Here is a 21192-nt window from a genome sequence, read left to right on the forward strand (position 1 = left end):
ATAAGAACCAATCAACATCGAGGTGCACAAGACAAGCTGTGAATCACATGTGGAGAAATTCAAACACTTCACTTCTACCCGAAGTTTGTGCTGATGATGTCGTTCAGAAGGACGATGAAAGCTCCACGACCAAATCATCCAGCTCAGAGAACAAACCTACATCAAAATAAAAAATAAGTCAAATGGTGAATTTATTCATTGTACGTACAATTTAATTATTAAAATGGTGAAATAATTTTAACTTGAGTTATCTCGAGAGTTTTCAGGAGAAACAATTTATCCTTAACGTCAACAGGAAACATCAGTTTCTTTTGGAAAGACTTGCATGGTTTTAATGATACAGATATAAAATAGGAAACTACTGAAGGCAACTGTCTTATCACAGTTTCCGGACTTTTAACACAGTAATTCATCATCGATATGGTATGAAGATAGTTTAGTGAATGAGAACTCAGGTGGAGATAACTGATTTATTGTTTAATCCTAAAATGATAGAGTGCTTTCGTAAAATATAATAATCATACATCAAATACATCATTTGCACATTTTCCTTCATATGTCCTTTACATGCTTCATAATTCTATCAACTCTGTTGCTATCACGATTGCTTTTGATTTCTCTTTCTGTTCTTTTTAATTGGATCTTCTCAAACTTCCTCTGACAGGCATTTAACTTCCGATTACTGTTACATACTCATTATATGTGTCAACATAAGTACTATACACCACAATAGTTCTATACTGCTAAGTGGTCAAAGTTTGAAATGAGGAACCTATTACGCGTTTTTTCCTGGATGAAATTCAGAATGTATATTGATGTGAACCCCTTCACACAAAAAATACTGGAATACAGTATAAGTCTATTGTTAATTGATTTCAAATGCAGTTTAATTCAACTTTATTTTTCGTGATGAAACTTATCTTTAAACACTTTAGCAAAAGAAAACAAAACAAAAGAAGACATCCGAAAAGCCCTAAACATACCGAAACTCATGCATCAAATTGAAAATCACGACTTACTTAGTGAATTGACTAGTCCAGGTTCTATATTAAATAATCCACTAGTACGTTTATTCAATGCTATTTCACTAGCCCATCTAGCTTGACGATATCTTAAATGATTAGGTGATGTCAACGCAGAAGATTCAATGTCATCATGAGATGGATGTTGTTGTTGCTGCTGTCGACTAAATGATAAATCCAATGGTTGTGGATGGAATTTACTAGCTAATGGTGATCGTCTAGCAACATTAGCTAACATTGGTATGGGATTATTTGTTGTTGGACTAACAGATAAGTAAACGTTCGGACCTGAGTAAAAAAGATTAAATAGATAGATAGTTGAGAAGATGAAATGTGATAGTCAAGTATCCTAATTACTCTTTCGGAAAAAATCATAAAAACTTCACATTTCCAAAAAAATGAAGTGGTGAACAACAACACAAGTGGGGACAATCGAATGTATTGGACACGAAAAATGCAGAATATCTCACTAAAACCTGAGAACCATACAGTAAACAGTTAATTTGCAAAATAACAATCCATCGTCTCAAACTTGACTGTTCCTTTTGCAAATATCAGTCCATTGTCTAAGATTTCAATGTGCATGCATTTTCATACAAATTGCGTTTCGTTTCCGTTCTTTCCTTATCGATCTTTTACTGAAATATATTCGATGCCTGACCATCGTTACATACTACTTATGTGGATATAAGTAACCCACACCGCAATAAGGTTAATGCTACTGAATAATAAAAGCAAACGATATGCTTGTGACAAAAATGAAAATTAGAAACTACGTACACGTATAAAGCTGCCAGTCAAGCATGTACCATGTAGATGGGACAAGAGCTTAATGTCTAAAGTAACTGCGTTTCAGCGAGTAGGCTGTTAGTTCAAAGCAAGCTATACAAACATCCTTTAAGGTCTCGAGTAGTTTCACTAGCCCTCACACAAACATAGTGTCGAGATATCGAGTACATAAATCCATATATGGTGAGGTATTCTCATATGTAAGGTGAGATTGAGTCGTGATTTGTTAGAGACTATAGACAGACTTATCTTAATGGATTACATATATAATAAACTATTTTATATTATAGATAGCCTCGTCACCGGTTACCACTCTATATTACGTAAAGCATTAATTAAAATCTTAAGTGTGGGAGCTTTTTCTAACGAAATCTAAGAGACTAATAGAAATTAGGGCGATGAATCAAACTTAAAACACATAAACTAATTGTTCATATTCCTAATATTAAATAGAATCTTGGTAATGTTTTCTCTTAAGCAAGTCTTGTGACAAACTCTGTATAATAGGATTAAAAAAACTACACGTCCGTATTTTGTGAGAATGGTAGACTGTAGGAATTCTTTCCTGATGCTAATAATCTTGAGTTTCAGAACTTGCTTACAGAAGAATTACTATACACCAATTTAATTTCGACGGATGTTATGCGTTAAATCTTCATGTTCGATTACTAAATGTCACGATGAACAAGTAGCCTAATATAATATGAACATTTTTACGGACCTTGGAATAGTTTCGACAATAAAGAATCCCAATGATTAAGTCCTTTGGATATTTGGGGTAGTTGGCGATCAGTGAAAATAAATAGATGAAATAATTCAAAGCTTTATACGTTCCGTTGATTAGGTATTATTCCTTTTCAATCAAAAACTATATATATATATATATATATATATATATATATATATATATATATAAAACCTACCAGGATTCGATTGGATGCTAACTCACTGGGTCGCTATGAGGCTTGAAGGTCCTAGGTTCGATTTGTGGTTAGATCGTGGATGTCTTTTTCAGAGGAGTCCCACAACAGTACCAACCAGCAGTCCACTGCTTTATTGTTTTCAATGGTTATCTAATGTGAACCCGTGATGCCAAACTACAGAATTTAAATATCATGACAACCTCTACACCAAGTAAAAGTCTAGTAGATGTAAGTCAGGGAAAACTAGTTACCGACACAACTAATAGATGACATGTATGTATAACATATAGTCTATGTTATGACCAGTATTTCTGGTGAATTGTAAATTGGTAAAACTGTCATTAAAACAGGAACAATATCGGAGACATGATATGAAAGGATCTTACGCATTAAAAAAATACGTATAGGGAGTAGCTCACACATTTTGATTTCGTTCACTCTTATTTGAACAAAAATCCATAGCATTGAATATAAGTATGCTTTAAAAAAATAAACATCTGATAAGTTTCTGTATTCTATTAAATGATTGAGTGTTGACGCGAAATGAGGGCTATCCCAAATTGGAAAATTCATCTTACAGAAAAACACCGAAGAAATATCAAGAAATACTAACAGAGAATATTTATCTTTATTCAATATGTTTGATTCTTACTAACAATGGGGTTCGTGATGTGTATTTTTTGCTATTTGGAACTCATAATAAGTAATATTGAAACAGAGATATAAGCAAATAACAAAATGGATTAAAACCACTCGACTAAGCAGGAACAATGTTTTCACTATTAACTAGCTTTAAGATGGATTTCCAAAGATCTAGTGAGGAACGAATAGAAGTTCAACCAAGTAGGGAGTGAATTAGCTATATCTCCTACTGGACAATTGTTGCATTTAAGCAAAAAGTGGTTGCCGTTGGAAATTTGAACCATGGGATTTTAACAAAATGACTAAATAACTTTGTGATCTTCATGGGACTCGAAAGTCTTGGTGATAAGTTACAAACTAGAATAAAATTAGAATATTGAATGCAATCTTTTTTCCTATAGTTTTCAATCACTGAGAGTGGTTTTGAGTATTTATCAACTGAGATAGCCAGAACATGTGTTGCGTATATGTAACCACCGATTATCCCGACGCATCATGCTAGTCGGTGTACCAATAGACGGAGGTAAAGCTAGGAAAGGACAAGTCAAAACGCAGAATCATCCTGTAAAACCATTGACTTTTGGTTTAAGCCATGTTGATAGATGCACATTACCTCGTTGAGATTCACAGGACTTTCATGATTAATGATTGGAGGTGAGTAATATGGCTCTGAATTAATCACAGTGGCACAGCTACATTCAATTTTCCATATCATCCTAGCTATTGAGTTCTAGTATTCTTTTATAGATACTTTTTCATTCCTTCTTCTAAAACCATATTAGCATATCTGCGCCAGATCCTAAGTTGATTATGGTTAACCGTTTGAATCTAGTCATTCTTTCCTGTTATTCTGAAGATTAAGTGAACCTTGTTACTGAAAAAAGTAGCAAAATAATCATACATACAAGTGCAATCCATCAATAGTTTCAACCAGTTGACAAGACGTATAGACTAAGGTGACTGTTATCATCCTATTAGCAATGATTCAGAAGAGACAAATCAAATTATACAATTACTTATTATTAATAGTTTTAAATTGACCACATATTTACGATTAGTTTTATCCTGGTATGAATATATTAAATAAGTGAAATACCCACGATAAGATGACGATATCAAACTCAGAAACTTAAATTCCTGTGAAAACCATAGTACCATTCAGTTATTCAACAAATTTATTACATCACAATATTCCTCCACAACGTTAATGGTAAAATATTCTGTCAACTGTGTGCTTGATTGGCTCTACATACATCACCGCTTACCACTAGGACTCTCGGGTATTCTCCTGCAAACTAATATATTTTAGAAGTATGAGAAAATGAACCGTGAATGGTAGTGTGCTTAGTGATACATTTGTTTCAGCTGAGAAATATAATTTGAATGCCCTGAAAGAGTTTAGGTTAAATTTAAATAATTTATGATCTTGGTTCAGTGAAGAATGAATGCTATTAGCACTGATAATTTTTTTAATACCGAAATGAAATCCGAGTAAAGAAGTTGTGCAAAAGTCTATAGATATTTGTTACAAATTATATACACATCAATAATCAGAAACACTAGACCGACTACTTACCCACTTTTTCAGGGAGACTATCAGCGCTAAATAAATATAAATCATTGACGATTCGTTTTTCATGTGAATTTAAACGGCATGTTCCACGCCAAGTTTTTTTGATTTTTTTTCGAAAGTGAAGTTTAGAAGAAGGTTTTGTTTCTTTCAACATCGAATTATCATTATCTTCACTATCACCAAAAGTTAACAAACTATTATTACCGTGTATATCATTAATTTTATTGTCATTTGAAAGATTTGTTGATTTCAATTGACTTTTAGATCGTTTCAGTTTTTTATGCCGTAAATAACCAATTCGATGATTCAATGAAGTTAATGATTGTTCACGAGATCGTTTATCAGTTTTATGCTTTGATGACTTATTATTTTTATTATCATCATTATTAATTATTGACCAATCTAAATCACGTATATCACCACGTTGACGTGAATAATTTCTCATAGTAATTGTTAAATCCGGTTCAGAGGATGCTAAGCGTAAAGTAGATTTACCAGTAGTTGTAGTAGGTGTAGCACTAGTAGTAACATTGTGATTGTTGTCAGCAACATCATTATTATGAGATGCGAATAATTTATCCTTTGTATTTTTTACACGACCTGAAGTTAAATTAGATATAAAAAATTGAAAATAAATTCGTTTTTTTGTATAAAAATCAGTAGTATACAGATCTAACTCCGCCTGTAGCTCCTCCAGGGGCTACTGCCGGTCCCAAGCCCGGGTAAAGGAGGAGGGTTGGGCATGGGTTAGCGACCCCATCCCGTAGAAAATCAACTCGCTAAAAAAACGCTAACCAGAAAAAATCATTCAAACCATTCAAACTCTGCCCTGGGAGTAGAAGGAAAAATGATGTCTCATGATGAAAGCCGAGTTCCTTCGGAAGTCATGAGGCCGATGCACCTTCTTACAACCAGAGCGACAATTTTTATAGGTACATGGAATGTCCGGACAATGTGGGAGACCGGAAGAGTCTTCCGAATTTCTGCGGAAATGAGGAAATACAACCTGGAAGTGCTTGGAATCAGTGAAACACATTGGACGCAGGTTGGACAACAACGACTGTCTTCAGGGGAACTTCTGTTATACTCCGGTCATGAAGAAGAAAATGCCCCACATACACAAGGAGTGGCACTGATGCTGTCTAGAAAAGCACAAAATGCACTTATAGGATGGGAATCTCATGGACCAAGGATCATCAAAGCCTCCTTCAAAACAAAGAGAGAGGGCATTACAATGAACATCATCCAATGCTATGCGCCGACCAACGACTACGATGAAGACGCTAAAAACCAATTCTACGATAGGCTGCAGTCAATCGTCCACAAGTGCCCAACCAAGGACCTGACCATTCTAATGGGAGATTTCAATGCCAAGGTTGGAAAGGACAACACTGGATACGAAGACGTCATGGGACAACATGGACTGGGAGGAAGGAACGAAAACGGTGAGAGATTTGCAAACCTATGTGCCTTCAATAAACTGGTCATAGGTGGCACCATATTCCCACACAAAAACATACACAAAGCCACTTGGATTTCACCGGATCACACTACACAAAATCAAATCGACCATGTCTGCATCAACAAAAAGTTCAGGAGGACGATGGAGGATGTGAGAACCAGAAGAGGAGCTGATATAGCATCCGATCACCATTTGCTGGTCGCCAAGATGAAACTAAAACTCAAGAAGCACTGGACAATGGCGCGGACAACATCACAAAAGTTTAACACGGCCTTTCTTCGAGATGCTGACAAACTCAACGAATTTAACATAGCCCTCAGCAACAGGTTCCAGGCCTTTCATGACCTACTCAATGGAGAGGGAACCACCATAGAGAGCAGCTGGAAAGGTATCAAGGAGGCAATCGTTTCAACATGTCAGGAGGTTCTGGGCCAAAAGAAGCACCATCACAAGGAATGGATCACTGTTGGTACACTGGATAAAATTGAAGCAAGGAGGAACAAGAAGGTAGCAATCAATACCAGCCGAACAAGAGCAGAAAAAGCCAAGGCACAAGCCGAATACACGGAGGCAAACAAGCAAGTGAAGAGGAGCACCAGAACCGATAAACGTAAATATGTGGAAGATTTAGCGATGACAGCGGAAAAGGCTGCAAGAGAGGGAAACATGAGACAACTGTATGATACAACAAAGAAACTTGCTGGAAATTACCGTCAACCAGAAAGACCAGTGAAAAACAAGGAAGGCAAAGTAATCAACGATATTGAAGAACAACGAAACAGGTGGGTAGAACACTTCAAGGAACTCTTGAATCGACCAGCTCCACTGAACCCACCCAACATCGAAGCAGCACCCACAGACCTCCCAATCGATATTGGCCCACCAACAATTGAAGAGATCAGCATGGCCATTAGACAAATCAAGAGTGGCAAAGCAGCGGGACCAGACAACATCCCGGCAGAGGCACTGAAAGCAAATGTAACAGCAACTGCCAAGATACTCCACATCCTCTTCAGTAAGATTTGGGATGAAGAACATGTACCAATAGACTGGAAAAAAGGACTTCTCATCAAGATACCAAAGAAAGGCGATCTCAGCAAGTGCGACAACTACAGGGGCATCACTCTCCTCTCAATACCAGGAAAAGTCTTCAACAGAGTATTGTTAAACAGGATGAAGGATTCCGTGGACGCTCAACTTCGAGATCAACAAGCTGGATTTCGTAAGGATAGATCGTGCACAGATCAAATCGCAACTCTACGTATCATTGTGGAACAATCAATCGAATGGAATTCATCACTGTACATCAACTTCATCGACTACGAGAAGGCATTTGATAGCGTGGACAGGACGACACTATGGAAGCTTCTTCGACACTACGGCGTGCCTGAGAAGATAGTCAACATCATACGGAACTCCTATGATGGACTAAACTGCCAAATCGTCCACGGAGGACATCTCACCGACTCGTTCGAGGTAAAGACCGGTGTTAGGCAAGATTGCCTACTCTCACCCTTTCTCTTTCTCCTGGTGATCGACTGGATTATGGAGACGTCAACATCTGGAGGAATGCACGGGATACAGTGGACAGGCAGGATGCAGCTTGACGATTTAGACTTCGCGGATGATCTGGCTCTTCTATCACAAACGCAACAACAAATGCAGGAGAAAACGACCAGTGTAGCAGCAGCCTCAGCAGCAGTAGGTCTCAATATAAACAAAGGGAAAAGCAAGACTCTCCGATACAATACAATATGCACCAATCCAATTACACTTGACGGAGAAGCTTTGGAGGATGTGGAAATCTTTACATATCTGGGCAGCATCATTGATGAACACGGTGGATCAGATGCAGATGTGAGGGCGCGGATCGGCAAAGCAAGAGCAGCATACCTACAGCTGAAAAACATCTGGAGCTCAAAACAATTGTCAACCAACACCAAGGTTAGAATTTTCAATACAAATGTCAAGACAGTTCTTCTGTATGGGGCAGAGACGTGGAGAACTACGAAAGCCATTATCCAGAAGATACAAGTGTTTATTAACAGCTGTCTACGCAAGATACTTCGGATCCGATGGCCAGACACTATCAGCAACAAGTTACTGTGGGAGACAACAAACCAGATTCCAGCGGAGGAAGAAATCAGGAAGAAGCGCTGGAAGTGGATTGGGCACACTTTGAGGAAATCACCCAATTGTGTCACAAGACAAGCCCTCACATGGAATCCTGAAGGTCGAAGGAGAAGAGGAAGACCAAAGAACACATTACGCCGAGAAATAGAGACAGACATGAGAAGAATGAACAAGAACTGGAAAGAACTAGAAAAGAAGGCCCAGGACAGAGTGGGTTGGAGAATGCTGGTCGGCGGCCTATGCTCCATTGGGAGTAACAGGCGTAAGTAAGTAAGTAAGTAAGTATACAGATCTAGTTTAGATTGCTATCAATCAATGGACAGCTTGAACGTCCCCCCCATACGTAAGGTTTCCTTTTCTTATTTCTTGATCGATCCTGATGATAAATATTGAGTGATCATCAGTTTGATGTTAGTAGTTCAGAAATCGACATCTGAATAATGAACATTCTTTTCGATGTATATTGCCAACAAATACGATGTCTGTGATTGTACCTTTTTGTAACTTGTACAAAGAAAGGTCGTAAGCTTTTATAAACGCGCCTGAATAGGTGATGCGATTACTGGACATAATAATGTTTTAAAACAAAGTAAAAAAGGATAACTTGTTGAAATATTTAGATAGAAGGAGCAGGTAGCCCACGTATTCAAGCAGGTTGCTCAATGTATGACAGAAATACCTTTAGATAATGTTCAGATAGTTTTAAATTGTTAGGCAGAAAATTACAATGTTAAACGTACTCTCTTATGCATAGATTTTACATAACACCTAAACCAATAAGTTTGATTTTACTTAACTTTGTTCATAGCAAACTCTTAAGTGAATCATCTTTTTTTATACAGACTCTCTATTGCTCTTCAGGATTGATCCAGTCATGGAATCACTGTATGAATGTTGTCAGAAAATTCAAACCACCTAGTCGAAAGTTAGTAAATCTAAGTTATAACATAGTTTAACATTTATAACTATGAAAGAGATAAATTCATGATGAATTAAATTTATCTTAAATCTTGAAGACAGTGTAATTCCACACTTCTCATCTCCACAAGTTTGTCCTATTTTTTTATTATATACAACTTTAATCCGCATGTTCACTTCTCCATTGTGACTGTTTATATTATTCTTATTCTTACTGTTCTTCTCACTCCTTTTGCTAGCATTCTCTCTTTACTAGACTAATATGAAATGTACCACTATTAAAATAGAAAACATATTTACGCAGAGGACTAGCTAATCAACTGTTCATTATTAGTATAGGGTTGTGGAGATTGCTGAGTTTTTATTTAGATCACGAATCGATCAATATTAGATCATCAATGAAAACCTGGGAGAATTGAACGGCCGTTTCGTCCTAGTATGGGACTCCTCAACAGTGCGCATCTGCGATTCCGCACATGGGATTCGAACCCAGGATCTTCGGTCTTCTCTAGACCATTGGACTGGTCACAGATTCTCATTAGTCCAGTGCTTCAAGGTTTTCAATGGTAGTCTAACGTTGATCGATTATTGATTAATCTATTATTAAAAATCTTTTGATTACTTGAAACAATTGCAATTTAAAAAGAAACCATTAATAACATTGAAAAACAAACAGAATGGGAGATAAAAAGTGATAAACCTGAACAAAACGATTATAAGCATAGAGGAAGTAAGAGCATTCGCGTATTTCGTTTGATGAAATCCTACCTTAAATATTTATATTGGCATGAAAAAAAATTGACAGCAAGATAGCAAACAATTTAAATATTGTAATTGTTTCTAGTGACATCTCATAAGCCAGTGAGCTACTCTGCTGGATTTCAGTTGATCGATTTAGGACAGTGTAGTGTCGGTTGGTATGTTAAGCTCATATACCTTATTTTAGCTTCTGGACAAGCCAATTTACCTATCCATCTTGAGACACGTTTTGACCTTGTTAATTATTCACTTATCAACCCTGACTGTTTTTATATGAGCGTATGTGTGTGTACACTTCTTTTCCTATTCATCACATATTTGTAACTTATTTTTATCTGACTATAAATATTGATCAACGCTTGCTAAAAGTGAGTTGGCTTACCCGCCATCTCCAATGCGTATCATTTTTGCTTTGCTCTCTCCTATTCGCTTCATCCCTCTGATCTCCTGTCTAGATCAATGAGTGTACAAAATATATGTATTCGAAATCCATTCTCATATTTGACTTATTTAATTCCATTATTCATTAACGCGGACTAAGTCATTTATTACATAGATAGACAGGATGTATATTTTGACAACGATCATTCATACGATCTAATTCGAGTCAGATTTAGGCCCTACAATAGTATACGCTTGTTTACTCGAACATATTTACATAAACAATGGAGATCAGTTTAATTTTGTGGAAATATTTGAAGTCGTATTCATTTTTTAACAGCCGCATTACCAAGACAAGAAAAAACTAACCAGACGCAGATAACATTTTCACAAGTGACTATTTTATTACATTATTAATTATATTTTTCAGCGTCATCAACCAATTTCTCCATGAAAAAGGCGACAAAAACAAATTCGTGAGCTAGATGCTGTGCCAAACAAAACTAATTTTGAATGGGTTCGAACCCATAACTAGTAAATTAAAGCTGAGTATCCAGTTGACCGATGAATCTCGAAGTTCAGTTTGAAGAGGTTGACAGTTGAAACATGAACATAAGTTCATTAATAATTTATTATCGTTAGTATATATTAGTTAACAGACAATAGCTAGTGAATAACACTACAGTAAATCATATACTAGTCTAATTAAAACACTAAGACTTACAATTGCCTACATTATTCCCTATGTTCTGAGATATTACATCTGATGTATTAAGAGCTTGTAAATTTAATCGAGGTTGACGTGCTGAAGGTCTGCGAAAAACCTTTGGATTAGGTAAATCAGCCACAGCGTCAGCAAGAAGATTTAATGCTGTCAAAAATAAAGACAGACATAAAATCATAAAAACAAATTAATATCTTCGATTACATAATAGCTAATAATGCTATTAAGAGAAATTTATTCTATGATTAAAATAATTTAGGCAATACAACTAACAAAATAAAATACATGTATTATCAATAACTCCGCCTGTAGCTCCTCCGGGGGCTACTGCCGGTCCCAAGCCCGGGCAAAGGAGGAGGGTTGAGCATGGAGTTAGCGACCCCATCCCGTCGACAACCAACTCGCTAGAAAAACGCTAACCAGAAAAATTATCAATGCTCATTTAACTCAAATCAGTAACAACTAGCTCTTTAGTTTGATCTATTGAAACACTGAATAGTAGTGGCTACAATCAGTTTTAAACGAACAACTAAGTTTTGATCATTTTTCAGATAAATAATCAAGAAAAAAATTGATTTCATTCATTTTCCTTATTGTAAACAAACACCACACACCACCGCATTAATTTGTTTATATTCATACATGTCTAATGATTCCACCTCGGTTGGATCATATGTCCTTTAATTGGGATAAGTTCAATTCAAAACAACCGAATTGTTCAAGATGAAATATACACACAAACATAATAACAAAAGAAAATAGATGAAAAGACAACATCTAATCCACTAAACAGATAGATGAATATAAAAAAAAACAGTAGACAATAGTAAGATAAAGACGAACGCTAACTGAACTGACGTATCATAGAAAAGAACAAATTCATTTATTGAAATAAAACAAACACTAAAACTATATGTGAATCAAGTATATCTGATCGGAAAAGATCATAGTTGACAGACAGACAGACAGAAAAAGTAACCATGCTGAGAAATAAGATGAAAATACTTTTATTCGGTAAACTTAATTAAAATGTACATAGGTGTGATAGAGATACATTTCGAAAAGCATTCCAATTCAGTATACTTATTCATTATCTCCTTTCTCTTAAATTGAATTTCATGTATACTTACTACTGAAATGGAATGATCAGGCAAATAAAAAGTGATAACACAATTCTAGACTAATGTTAAGAAAGAACAACAAATATCGTCGGATGAGGTGAATTCATTTCATAAATCTATGTTCTTTAAATCTTTCACACATGCCCTGATTTGTGTAAATAAACAAAATGTTTTCAAGTGTAATTTTGTGTGTAACATGCATAAAACCATTAAGTTTACTGGTGGAAAGCAAACATAAGTACTTCAATATTCACACTAGTTGAATTTATGGGTGAACAGAACAAGCAAGAGAGACCATGATATAATCGAGTACAAGAAAGGTATGAAGGCTATTTTGATTATGGCAGGTACAATGATAAAATCGGTAGTAATTATCAGTAGATTGATCATAATAATGGTGATAATAATAATAATAGTGAGTATAGACGGTTTGTGAAGATTGTTAAATTTACACAACCCAACTGCATGATCCCCGTTTGGGTTGTGGACGGGAACCCCTGGACAGTCCCATATTGGGACAAAACAGTGATTCAGTGGTTTCCGGTTATTAGTGGTTACATAAGTTCAGTCTGTGACGTAAACTATGAGGATAATATTAATAATAATAATCGTTGGGGATGCCATCAGAAAATTGACAAAGGATAAAACATATTATTCACTAATGTTTGCAATAGGAAAACTTGTTATAATAAGCATAATAGGAATTAAAAAATAAACAATGAAGGTATGATTATGATCAAAATAAAAAGTTTGTAGGAAAGATGAGAAGCGATTGTAAATGTTATGCATCACACAAACACAACGAAGTATTTAAATAATTTAGAAACCTCCATGGCTACACCTATTTGTTTAAAAAACTTTTGATAAAATTAAAATCTCAACGTTTCTTCTCACCAAACCGCGTCGGGCGTGAGGCAGTTATCTATCGAAGACAACAGATGGTCACACAATGTCGAGGACTGATTACAATTATGCATCAACACTGTTGGATGCCAGGTTAATGGTTCAGAGGTTGAGTGCTCATGAGCAAGACCAAAGATCTCGGTTTCGAATCCCGGAGACAGGGTCGTAGAAGCGCACTGCTGAGGAGTCCTATACTAGAACAAAACGGCTGACCAGTGTTTCAAAGTTTTTAACGGTGGTTGACACATGATTTCACTGAGTTTGTAAATTTTTTTCTACTCTGGATTTTACATTGTGCGGCTGCTTTGAATTTATGGCAATAAACGACCGGTCCAGTTTTTTTTTCCAATTGTTGGCCGGAATGACGTATCTGTTTATCATGTGATCTAAGCTGGCTGTCCAATTAAGTAATTTGGTGAGTTATTTAGCAATGTGACTTAGTTTCTCCTGTCTATCATCTAGCATATTAAGTCATACTGTTTATTATCAAGTAGGTGAGTGTAAACTACAAGTTAATCAACGTTATATTATAAACAGTATGCATCAAGGACAATGTTTAGTGATAATGTAAAAAGTGTGTTAACTAATTAAGCTCCAGTTATCAGCCCCTGTAGGACAGGAAGTCAGCCTGTTTTGCACTCTAAAGAAAATTGCATCAGAAGAGAAAAAATAAGTGTTTTCTGGTAAACGTATCGGTAATGGTACTAGTCAATCAGGACCGAGAATGCGAATTCATGGTTCTAGCATGAAACGTAAATACTACTTATAACGAGTGGTGAACATACCTCTTTATTTTGCTCAAAATGTTTAACATGAGCACAACAAACTACTTTCCTAGTACGGAACCTGTAAGAAGTGTGTATTTTCGACCCCATTACTAGAAATCAAACCCAGAATATTCGGTTACGTGAGAGAACGTTTAATCTCTACAGTTTCAGTAGTGAAATGAAACTTTGCCAAATAGGTCAATTAAAAAAGGGTTAGATAGTTTAACTCTGTATAAGCCTTTGTATAGGTACAACTATAAAACATAATCATCGTTGCAATGTATCAAAAATTTTAATAACTTGATTGTGTATAGGTAACTTTCAAGTATGAATGAACTAGACTGGGGTTTGTTCAATATAATTAACTGAAGTGATTGTTTAAATAACATAATGATGGTCACGTTGATATAGTTGAATAGATCAAGACGATCGAACAAATGTTTACCAATGTTGTTAAACTCTCATGTTTAGACAAGTAAATATGTTGTGGCAATAATATGACTACGAAACTCGATAAAGTCTCAAAGTGACTTCAATTCAGCGAAATAAAACAAATAAAAATGTTTATACATATTATGAGAGTCTTTTTGACACAGGAAAACAAACTATAGACCACTACATTTCATCTGAGACTATAAAATCAGTTTAACACAACTAGTCACGATGGCTCATATTCGTAGACTTAAATCGAAGACGACAGCCTGAATGGTACTGAAAAGATTGTTAATCAAAACACAAGCTTCGGACGGAGTATAAAAGCACATACTTTGAAGCTAAATTATTGATCAAAACCATCCGCAGTTTAGACCAACAAATATAGTTGGTTGGTTAATATAAACCACTAAGTATACACATAAGTAGCAAATATATCTTTACTTTTTAGCTCAGATTATTAATGAATCGATGAAAAAGACTTAGTCTTAACAAAGCCATACATATTTGTGTATTGACTACACTAAATATGTAGTGGCTAACATAAACCAAAGTAAAAATGAATCCATTTCATTATAGAATACAATAACTGAAGGCTTTCTGGTTAGATAACTGAGTTAAAAATTCACATAAAATATATTTTGTTATTGCAGATACATAACAAAAACAATTTTATTTTTGGATGTACAACAGCTTAACTAATGATTAAAGTGGCGTGACACATAAAATGGTAATGTTTATAGTTTTAAGATGTACTGACTGTAAGTAAACATTTACCAAAACAGTCAAAGACTATTAAGTGGAGATTTAGGATTGGTTAAACGTCGCCTGGATTGAGGTTGAAGATACAAGCTTGAGACATTTCAGCTGGGTTTACATGGATCCCAGTGTTAATGGTCATGGTGTCTATCGCTCCAAAAACCATATCCGTCGAACAAGTTATTGGGTATCGTAACTCAGTAGATGACCCATCGGCATTTAAGGCGAAGACCACTTGGTTCCAATGTGGGTATCAACAATAGAATGTCGATAAATTCACCTGGCGAACCTTAAACAAAAAGGAATGTCGGTCCTGATTTCTCACGCTATCAACAATTCATCTATCCTAAATAACATGTGACAAAATAGCTATATCGGGGTAATCCGCACAGAATGCATATATGCCAATAAAGACTGATCAAAATTTAGTCCTGAATATTAACAACAGAATAGCTCAAAGGCTTACTAATAATGATGAAAGCATCAAATGATTAGTTCTTTTAGACGTAATATCCACTGAGAATGCGCCATGACCAAAATTAATGTAAATTTTAAGAAAGGCCACTGTGAAATATCAGATGATCGAATACAATCATAAAGAAATTATGCTTTCACAGTCAATCGTTACTACTGATTGCCAAACACGTTCAGATCAATCTAGACCAAATTAAGAAGTTTGTGTAAGCTTCAACAATCAACTAACTAATCGCTCTACAGTGGAAGTTTACTGTTGATAAAATGAATTTAAATTTATGGTATGTTAAAGTTTTATCATGTGTAAATGAGATATACGCAAGCAATAGAAATACATCACTTATTGTAAAATATATTTTTACGAGTAATTCACAAAAATAACTTATTACAATCAATCTACTTACCATGCTCTTGTCGCTTCACATCCTTATAATTCATAAAACGTATTGGAGATTTATTCAAGTTATCGGTTACAACTGAATTGGAAGACTGAGTAGGTTTGTTATTATTGGAAGCTTGTAGAGTAGATTCATTAAATTGGCTATTTTCATGAATAGGTGGTAGGAGAGCTTTCTGTGATAAGAGGGAAATGTTCAAAGATAAAGTAAGTAATCCAAATTTATTATGATGAATCTTGATGAAATATTTATCTAGATCTAGGTGGAGTTTCGTTCTCTGGGGTAAGTGGTTTGGTTGTAGAGCTTTCACTGAAAAACAATGAAGGCTCCATGACTAAACCATCCACATCAGAGAACAAAACTCCACCTGAATTATCCCACTGAGTTAAACATGTTCTCCATCATCTCATGTATTTAGATCAACTATAATAATCTGTGAGCAATAAACAGTAAAAAGAGAAAGTTCTGTAACAAAAAAACCAGGATACACAAAATATTTTTTGACGACCCTCAATTTCCAGGTTTAAAGGTTGAAGAATCTTACGGAATTGTTACCACCAACTGTATATACAAATTCACATGTATCTACCGAAGCAGTCACATTGGTAGGACAGAAAGGAGTACCTGCTCCTGATTCAAGGAACATATTCCAAAAAGTCTGGGGTCAAATGGACTAAAAGCATCCAGCAGTGCCATCTCAAGACATCTTGATACAGCATACCAAGTGGATACACTGAATTCTTTCAAGGTGATTGATAAACAATCAAACCCCAATCTTCTGAGATTTGCCGAAGTGATAGAGTTCAAACGTCTAAAACTAGATCTGTGTGTTCAGAAAAAAAGACAGTAATAAAATTTTCTTTGCTCTAGTAACATTACATTAATTCTATTGTATCATTCATCATTTCAACTCTTTCTCAAGTTTTGATTACATCATTGTCATTTTCTTGAATTCATATCTTTCTTTATCACTATTATTCTGTTTCCGGTTACTTTATTGGACAATCATCTAATGTTTGTTAATTTTATGAGTTTCAATCACTATTCCAATGTTCTGGAACTATCCCTCTCAAACTTTATTTATTTATCCGAAATGAAACTTTTTAAAGACCTTGTTAAATCTATTGAAATTTTCGCTACATCATGAAACACATATACATCTCTAACCATCCTCGTATGTATAAGTCAATATCTGTAACAACGTTCTTTTAAATATTATAGGCTGTAAGCAGCTGTTGAGAACCTAACGAAATATAATGAATTCATATTGTGGTGTGGGTTGATTACATCCACATAAGTAGTATATGATGATGGCCAGGAAGAGAATGTATTTCACTAGAAGATCGATAAGGAAAGGACGGAAACGAAACTCAATTGGTATGAGAATGCATGAACAATAATAATCGGAGACTATGGACTGATATTTGCAGAAGGGACATTCAAGATTGAGACAATTGATTGATAGTTTGCAAATTAACTGTTTAATGTATGGCTGTCAGATTTTAGTGAGATAGTCTGTAATTTCCGTGTAATATGCAATCGATTGTCCTCACTCGTGTTCTTGTTCACTACAATAATATTCGTCACCAAAGTTTGCTTTTACTCTTTAAAATTGTGAATATATTTGATAACAAGAAGTAAGAAACTCAACAGAGCCAGGACTCTACAATATAAATAACATGAAAGCGTATAGATTCACAGGAACTCTGTGTTAATTATGGAGAACGTAATATAATTAAATGCTTTTATTGACAAAGCAAAGCGTATAATCACTAGAATGTAGAATTCAGCCTAGATTTAATTGATTATATTCCGGATATCATGCATTCAAATAGAATAGATGTATTCAGAAGTGAGATATCTAAACATTTGACTTAATTTGTCATATAGACAATAGTTAACAGACAGTCAACATCAGCTCGAAATTCCTTTATGGTATCTAACAAGCACAAAAGTCAGGAGCTTCTCAATTTGCTAAACTTATAGCTAATAGACGTCTGAAAGTTGGTCTATGTGTTAATAAGAAACCGATTACTAGGTTCCATCTTTCGTTATTGACGAGACGTTTAAACGTCTTACATTTCATTATAATGAGTAGATGTAAAATCCTCAGAACTTACTTGGTAAATGGCTTAATTTTGTAATTTTATTTTTGGAAATTTAAATTTCCTTGTTTTCGCGCCAAAGGCGCTCTTTTCACCTTCAAGTCGTATTTCTCACTTGTAAAATATATTAAATGCTATTGGTCCGTTGTATCTTTGAGTGCGCTATTTTGTAATGCTGCGCAAGGACAAGTTATCGCTGTATATATACGTTTGAGTTTTTTCCCTTATGACTTGCTTGTGCTTGGCTGCTTACGGAATATATATTCTCCCTACTTCGCCTTGGACTTCTTCCTCTAATTAGCGGGCCTGGAAAAAAACGGATTAGATTAGCCTCTCGTGTCATTGGCCTTCGTTCGTTGCCGAGAATAATCGACTTAGCTCAAGCATATCATTTGGCGACGGTGGTTTGGAAACATGGGTCCTTCTAAACTCGAATCATTACTGGAACAGCAGCTGAAACTCATACAAATGCTGACAGATATGGATGTTTCGCCCCCCACACAGCCTAGCACATCTAACGCAACCACAGCACCATCAGTAGACGGCATCGCAAATAGCATTGCTGAGTTTCATTATGATCCTGATGCCAACGTTACTTTTGACATGTGGTTCCGGCGTTATGAAGACCTATTTAAATTTGATTTTGCCAATCAAGATGATGCTTGGAAGGTGCGACTGCTACTTCGAAAGTTGGGTGCAAGTGAGCTGGACAGGTACTGCAACTTGATCCTGCCTTTGAATCCACGTGATCGCTCTTTCGCAGACACAGTCCAGACATTAAGCCAACATTTTGGGGAAAATTCATCATTGTTTAACACCCGTTATCGATGTTTGAAGCTAGTTATGAACGAAGACGATGACTTTCGACAGACCAAAACAAATCCCTCCACTCCTTGCTGGCACTGTGGTGCATGGCACTACGTACGAAATTGCCCATTTAGGCAACATCGATGCAGGAAGTGCAAGGTCGTTGGTCACAAAGACGGGTTTTGTCTTAAGAGCACGCCAAATCGATCCAGTAGTACCAAAAAGCCCTTCTTTGAGCATCAGACTTTGTTGTTGAAGGCGGTTTAATTCTTCATCTACTGTTGGTAACATCGCATAAGGCACAGGTCTTTTGGGACGAAAGACAGGCTTAGCTTCAGGTTTCAAACGAAGCGTTGCTTTTATGGCAGAACACTGTCCCAATCCGCATTAAACAAAAACAACGTCTGATGCTGTATCTATTTGCAATCTAAAAGAATGTCCATTAATATTAAGGTTAATGAATTTCCTCTCACTTGGTGATGAGCTCTGACAAGAAGATACTAAGCTCAAAGAAGAGGTACAGGGCTTTTTGGTACTACTGGATCGATTTGGCGTGCTCTTAAGACAAAACCCGTCTTTGTGACCAACGACCTTGCACTTCCTGCATCGATGTTGCCTAAATGGGCAATTTCGTACGTAGTGCCATGCACCACAGTGCCAGCAAGGAGTGGAGGGATTTGTTTTGGTCTGTCGAAAGTCATCGTCTTCGTTCATAACTAGCTTCAAACATCGATAACGGGTGTTAAACAATGATGAATTTTCCCCAAAATGTTGGCTTAATGTCTGGACTGTGTCTGCGAAAGAGCGATCACGTGGATTCAAAGGCAGGATCAAGTTGCAGTACCTGTCCAGCTCACTTGCACCCAACTTTCGAAGTAGCAGTCGCACCTTCCAAGCATCATCTTGATTGGCAAAATCAAATTTAAATAGGTCTTCATAACGCCGGAACCACATGTCAAAAGTAACGTTGGCATCAGGATCATAATGAAACTCAGCAATGCTATTTGCGATGCCGTCTACTGATGGTGCTGTGGTTGCGTTAGATGTGCTAGGCTGTGTGGGGGGCGAAACATCCATATCTGTCAGCATTTGTATGAGTTTCAGCTGCTGTTCCAGTAATGATTCGAGTTTAGAAGGACCCATGTTTCCAAACCACCGTCGCCAAATGATATGCTTGAGCTAAGTCGATTATTCTCGGCAACGAACGAAGGCCAATGACACGAGAGGCTAATCTAATCCGTTTTTTTCCAGGCCCGCTAATTAGAGGAAGAAGTCCAAGGCGAAGTAGGGAGAATATATATTCCGTAAGCAGCCAAGCACAAGCAAGTCATAAGGGAAAAAACTCAAACGTATATATACAGCGATAATTTGTCCTTGCGCAGCATTACAAAATAGCGCACTCAAAGATACAACGGACCAATAGCATTTAATATATTTTACAAGTGAGAAATACGACTTGAAGGTGAAAAGAGCGCCTTTGGCGCGAAAACAAGGAAATTTAAATTTCCAAAAATAAAATTACAAAATTAAGCCATTTACCAAGTAAGTTCTGGGGATTTGTCATCCCCTACAGAATTCAAGCTTTTTCATACTAAAATTTCATTTTAATCAAGCTAACATAATTGCAAATCATCATAAACTTTGTTTCACCCTTTTTTCGTTACATTGACCGTTTGTTTCTCCCCCTATGCTCTCTTATCGACCTTTGAATAAGATATTTAGGTGAGACAATGCACTCAATATTCTCAGGTTTATTTAGATCCCTATAATTTTTAATACGTTGACTTTCGATCTAGGTCACCGGTATTATTGTATGCCAAATCTGACCTGTGTGATAACTGAAGTATTATGGAGCCTAAAAAGATGGTGCGAATCCAACAAAATGGAATAGGTTTATCTGATTTATAATTAATCGCCATTAAGACAAAAAGCAAGTAGTTCAACAAAGAACTTGTCTTCCTAAAATCTTGACTTTTAAATCCACATATAACTGTAAATTTGTATGGAACATTTAATGTAATCAATAAGGTTACTTTTACACTACTCATGTGTATAGTTATTGTGACATATAATTGGCCACTGAGCATGGACAGGCAGATA

At 36.0% G+C, this 21192-nt stretch overlaps 1 protein-coding gene across 1 annotated transcript in view; it reads right to left on the reverse strand.

Moving 5' to 3' along the window:
* The window catches only part of Smp_145090 (tumor differentially expressed protein-related), a gene marked incomplete at its 5' end in the record, with an annotated part of 60067 nt that overhangs the window by 10489 nt on the left and 28386 nt on the right, over nucleotides 1-21192 (reverse strand). Inside the window, 4 exons of the mRNA XM_018794198.1 lie at nucleotides 1020-1310; nucleotides 4953-5549; nucleotides 11327-11473; nucleotides 16187-16355. Of these exons, the coding sequence (XP_018647088.1) occupies nucleotides 1020-1310; nucleotides 4953-5549; nucleotides 11327-11473; nucleotides 16187-16355 (1204 nt within the window). The remainder of the gene's footprint in view (nucleotides 1-1019; nucleotides 1311-4952; nucleotides 5550-11326; nucleotides 11474-16186; nucleotides 16356-21192) is intronic.

This window comes from Schistosoma mansoni (genome assembly GCF_000237925.1).
Source record: "Schistosoma mansoni, WGS project CABG00000000 data, supercontig 0191, strain Puerto Rico, whole genome shotgun sequence".
NCBI lineage: Eukaryota > Metazoa > Platyhelminthes > Trematoda > Strigeidida > Schistosomatidae > Schistosoma > Schistosoma mansoni.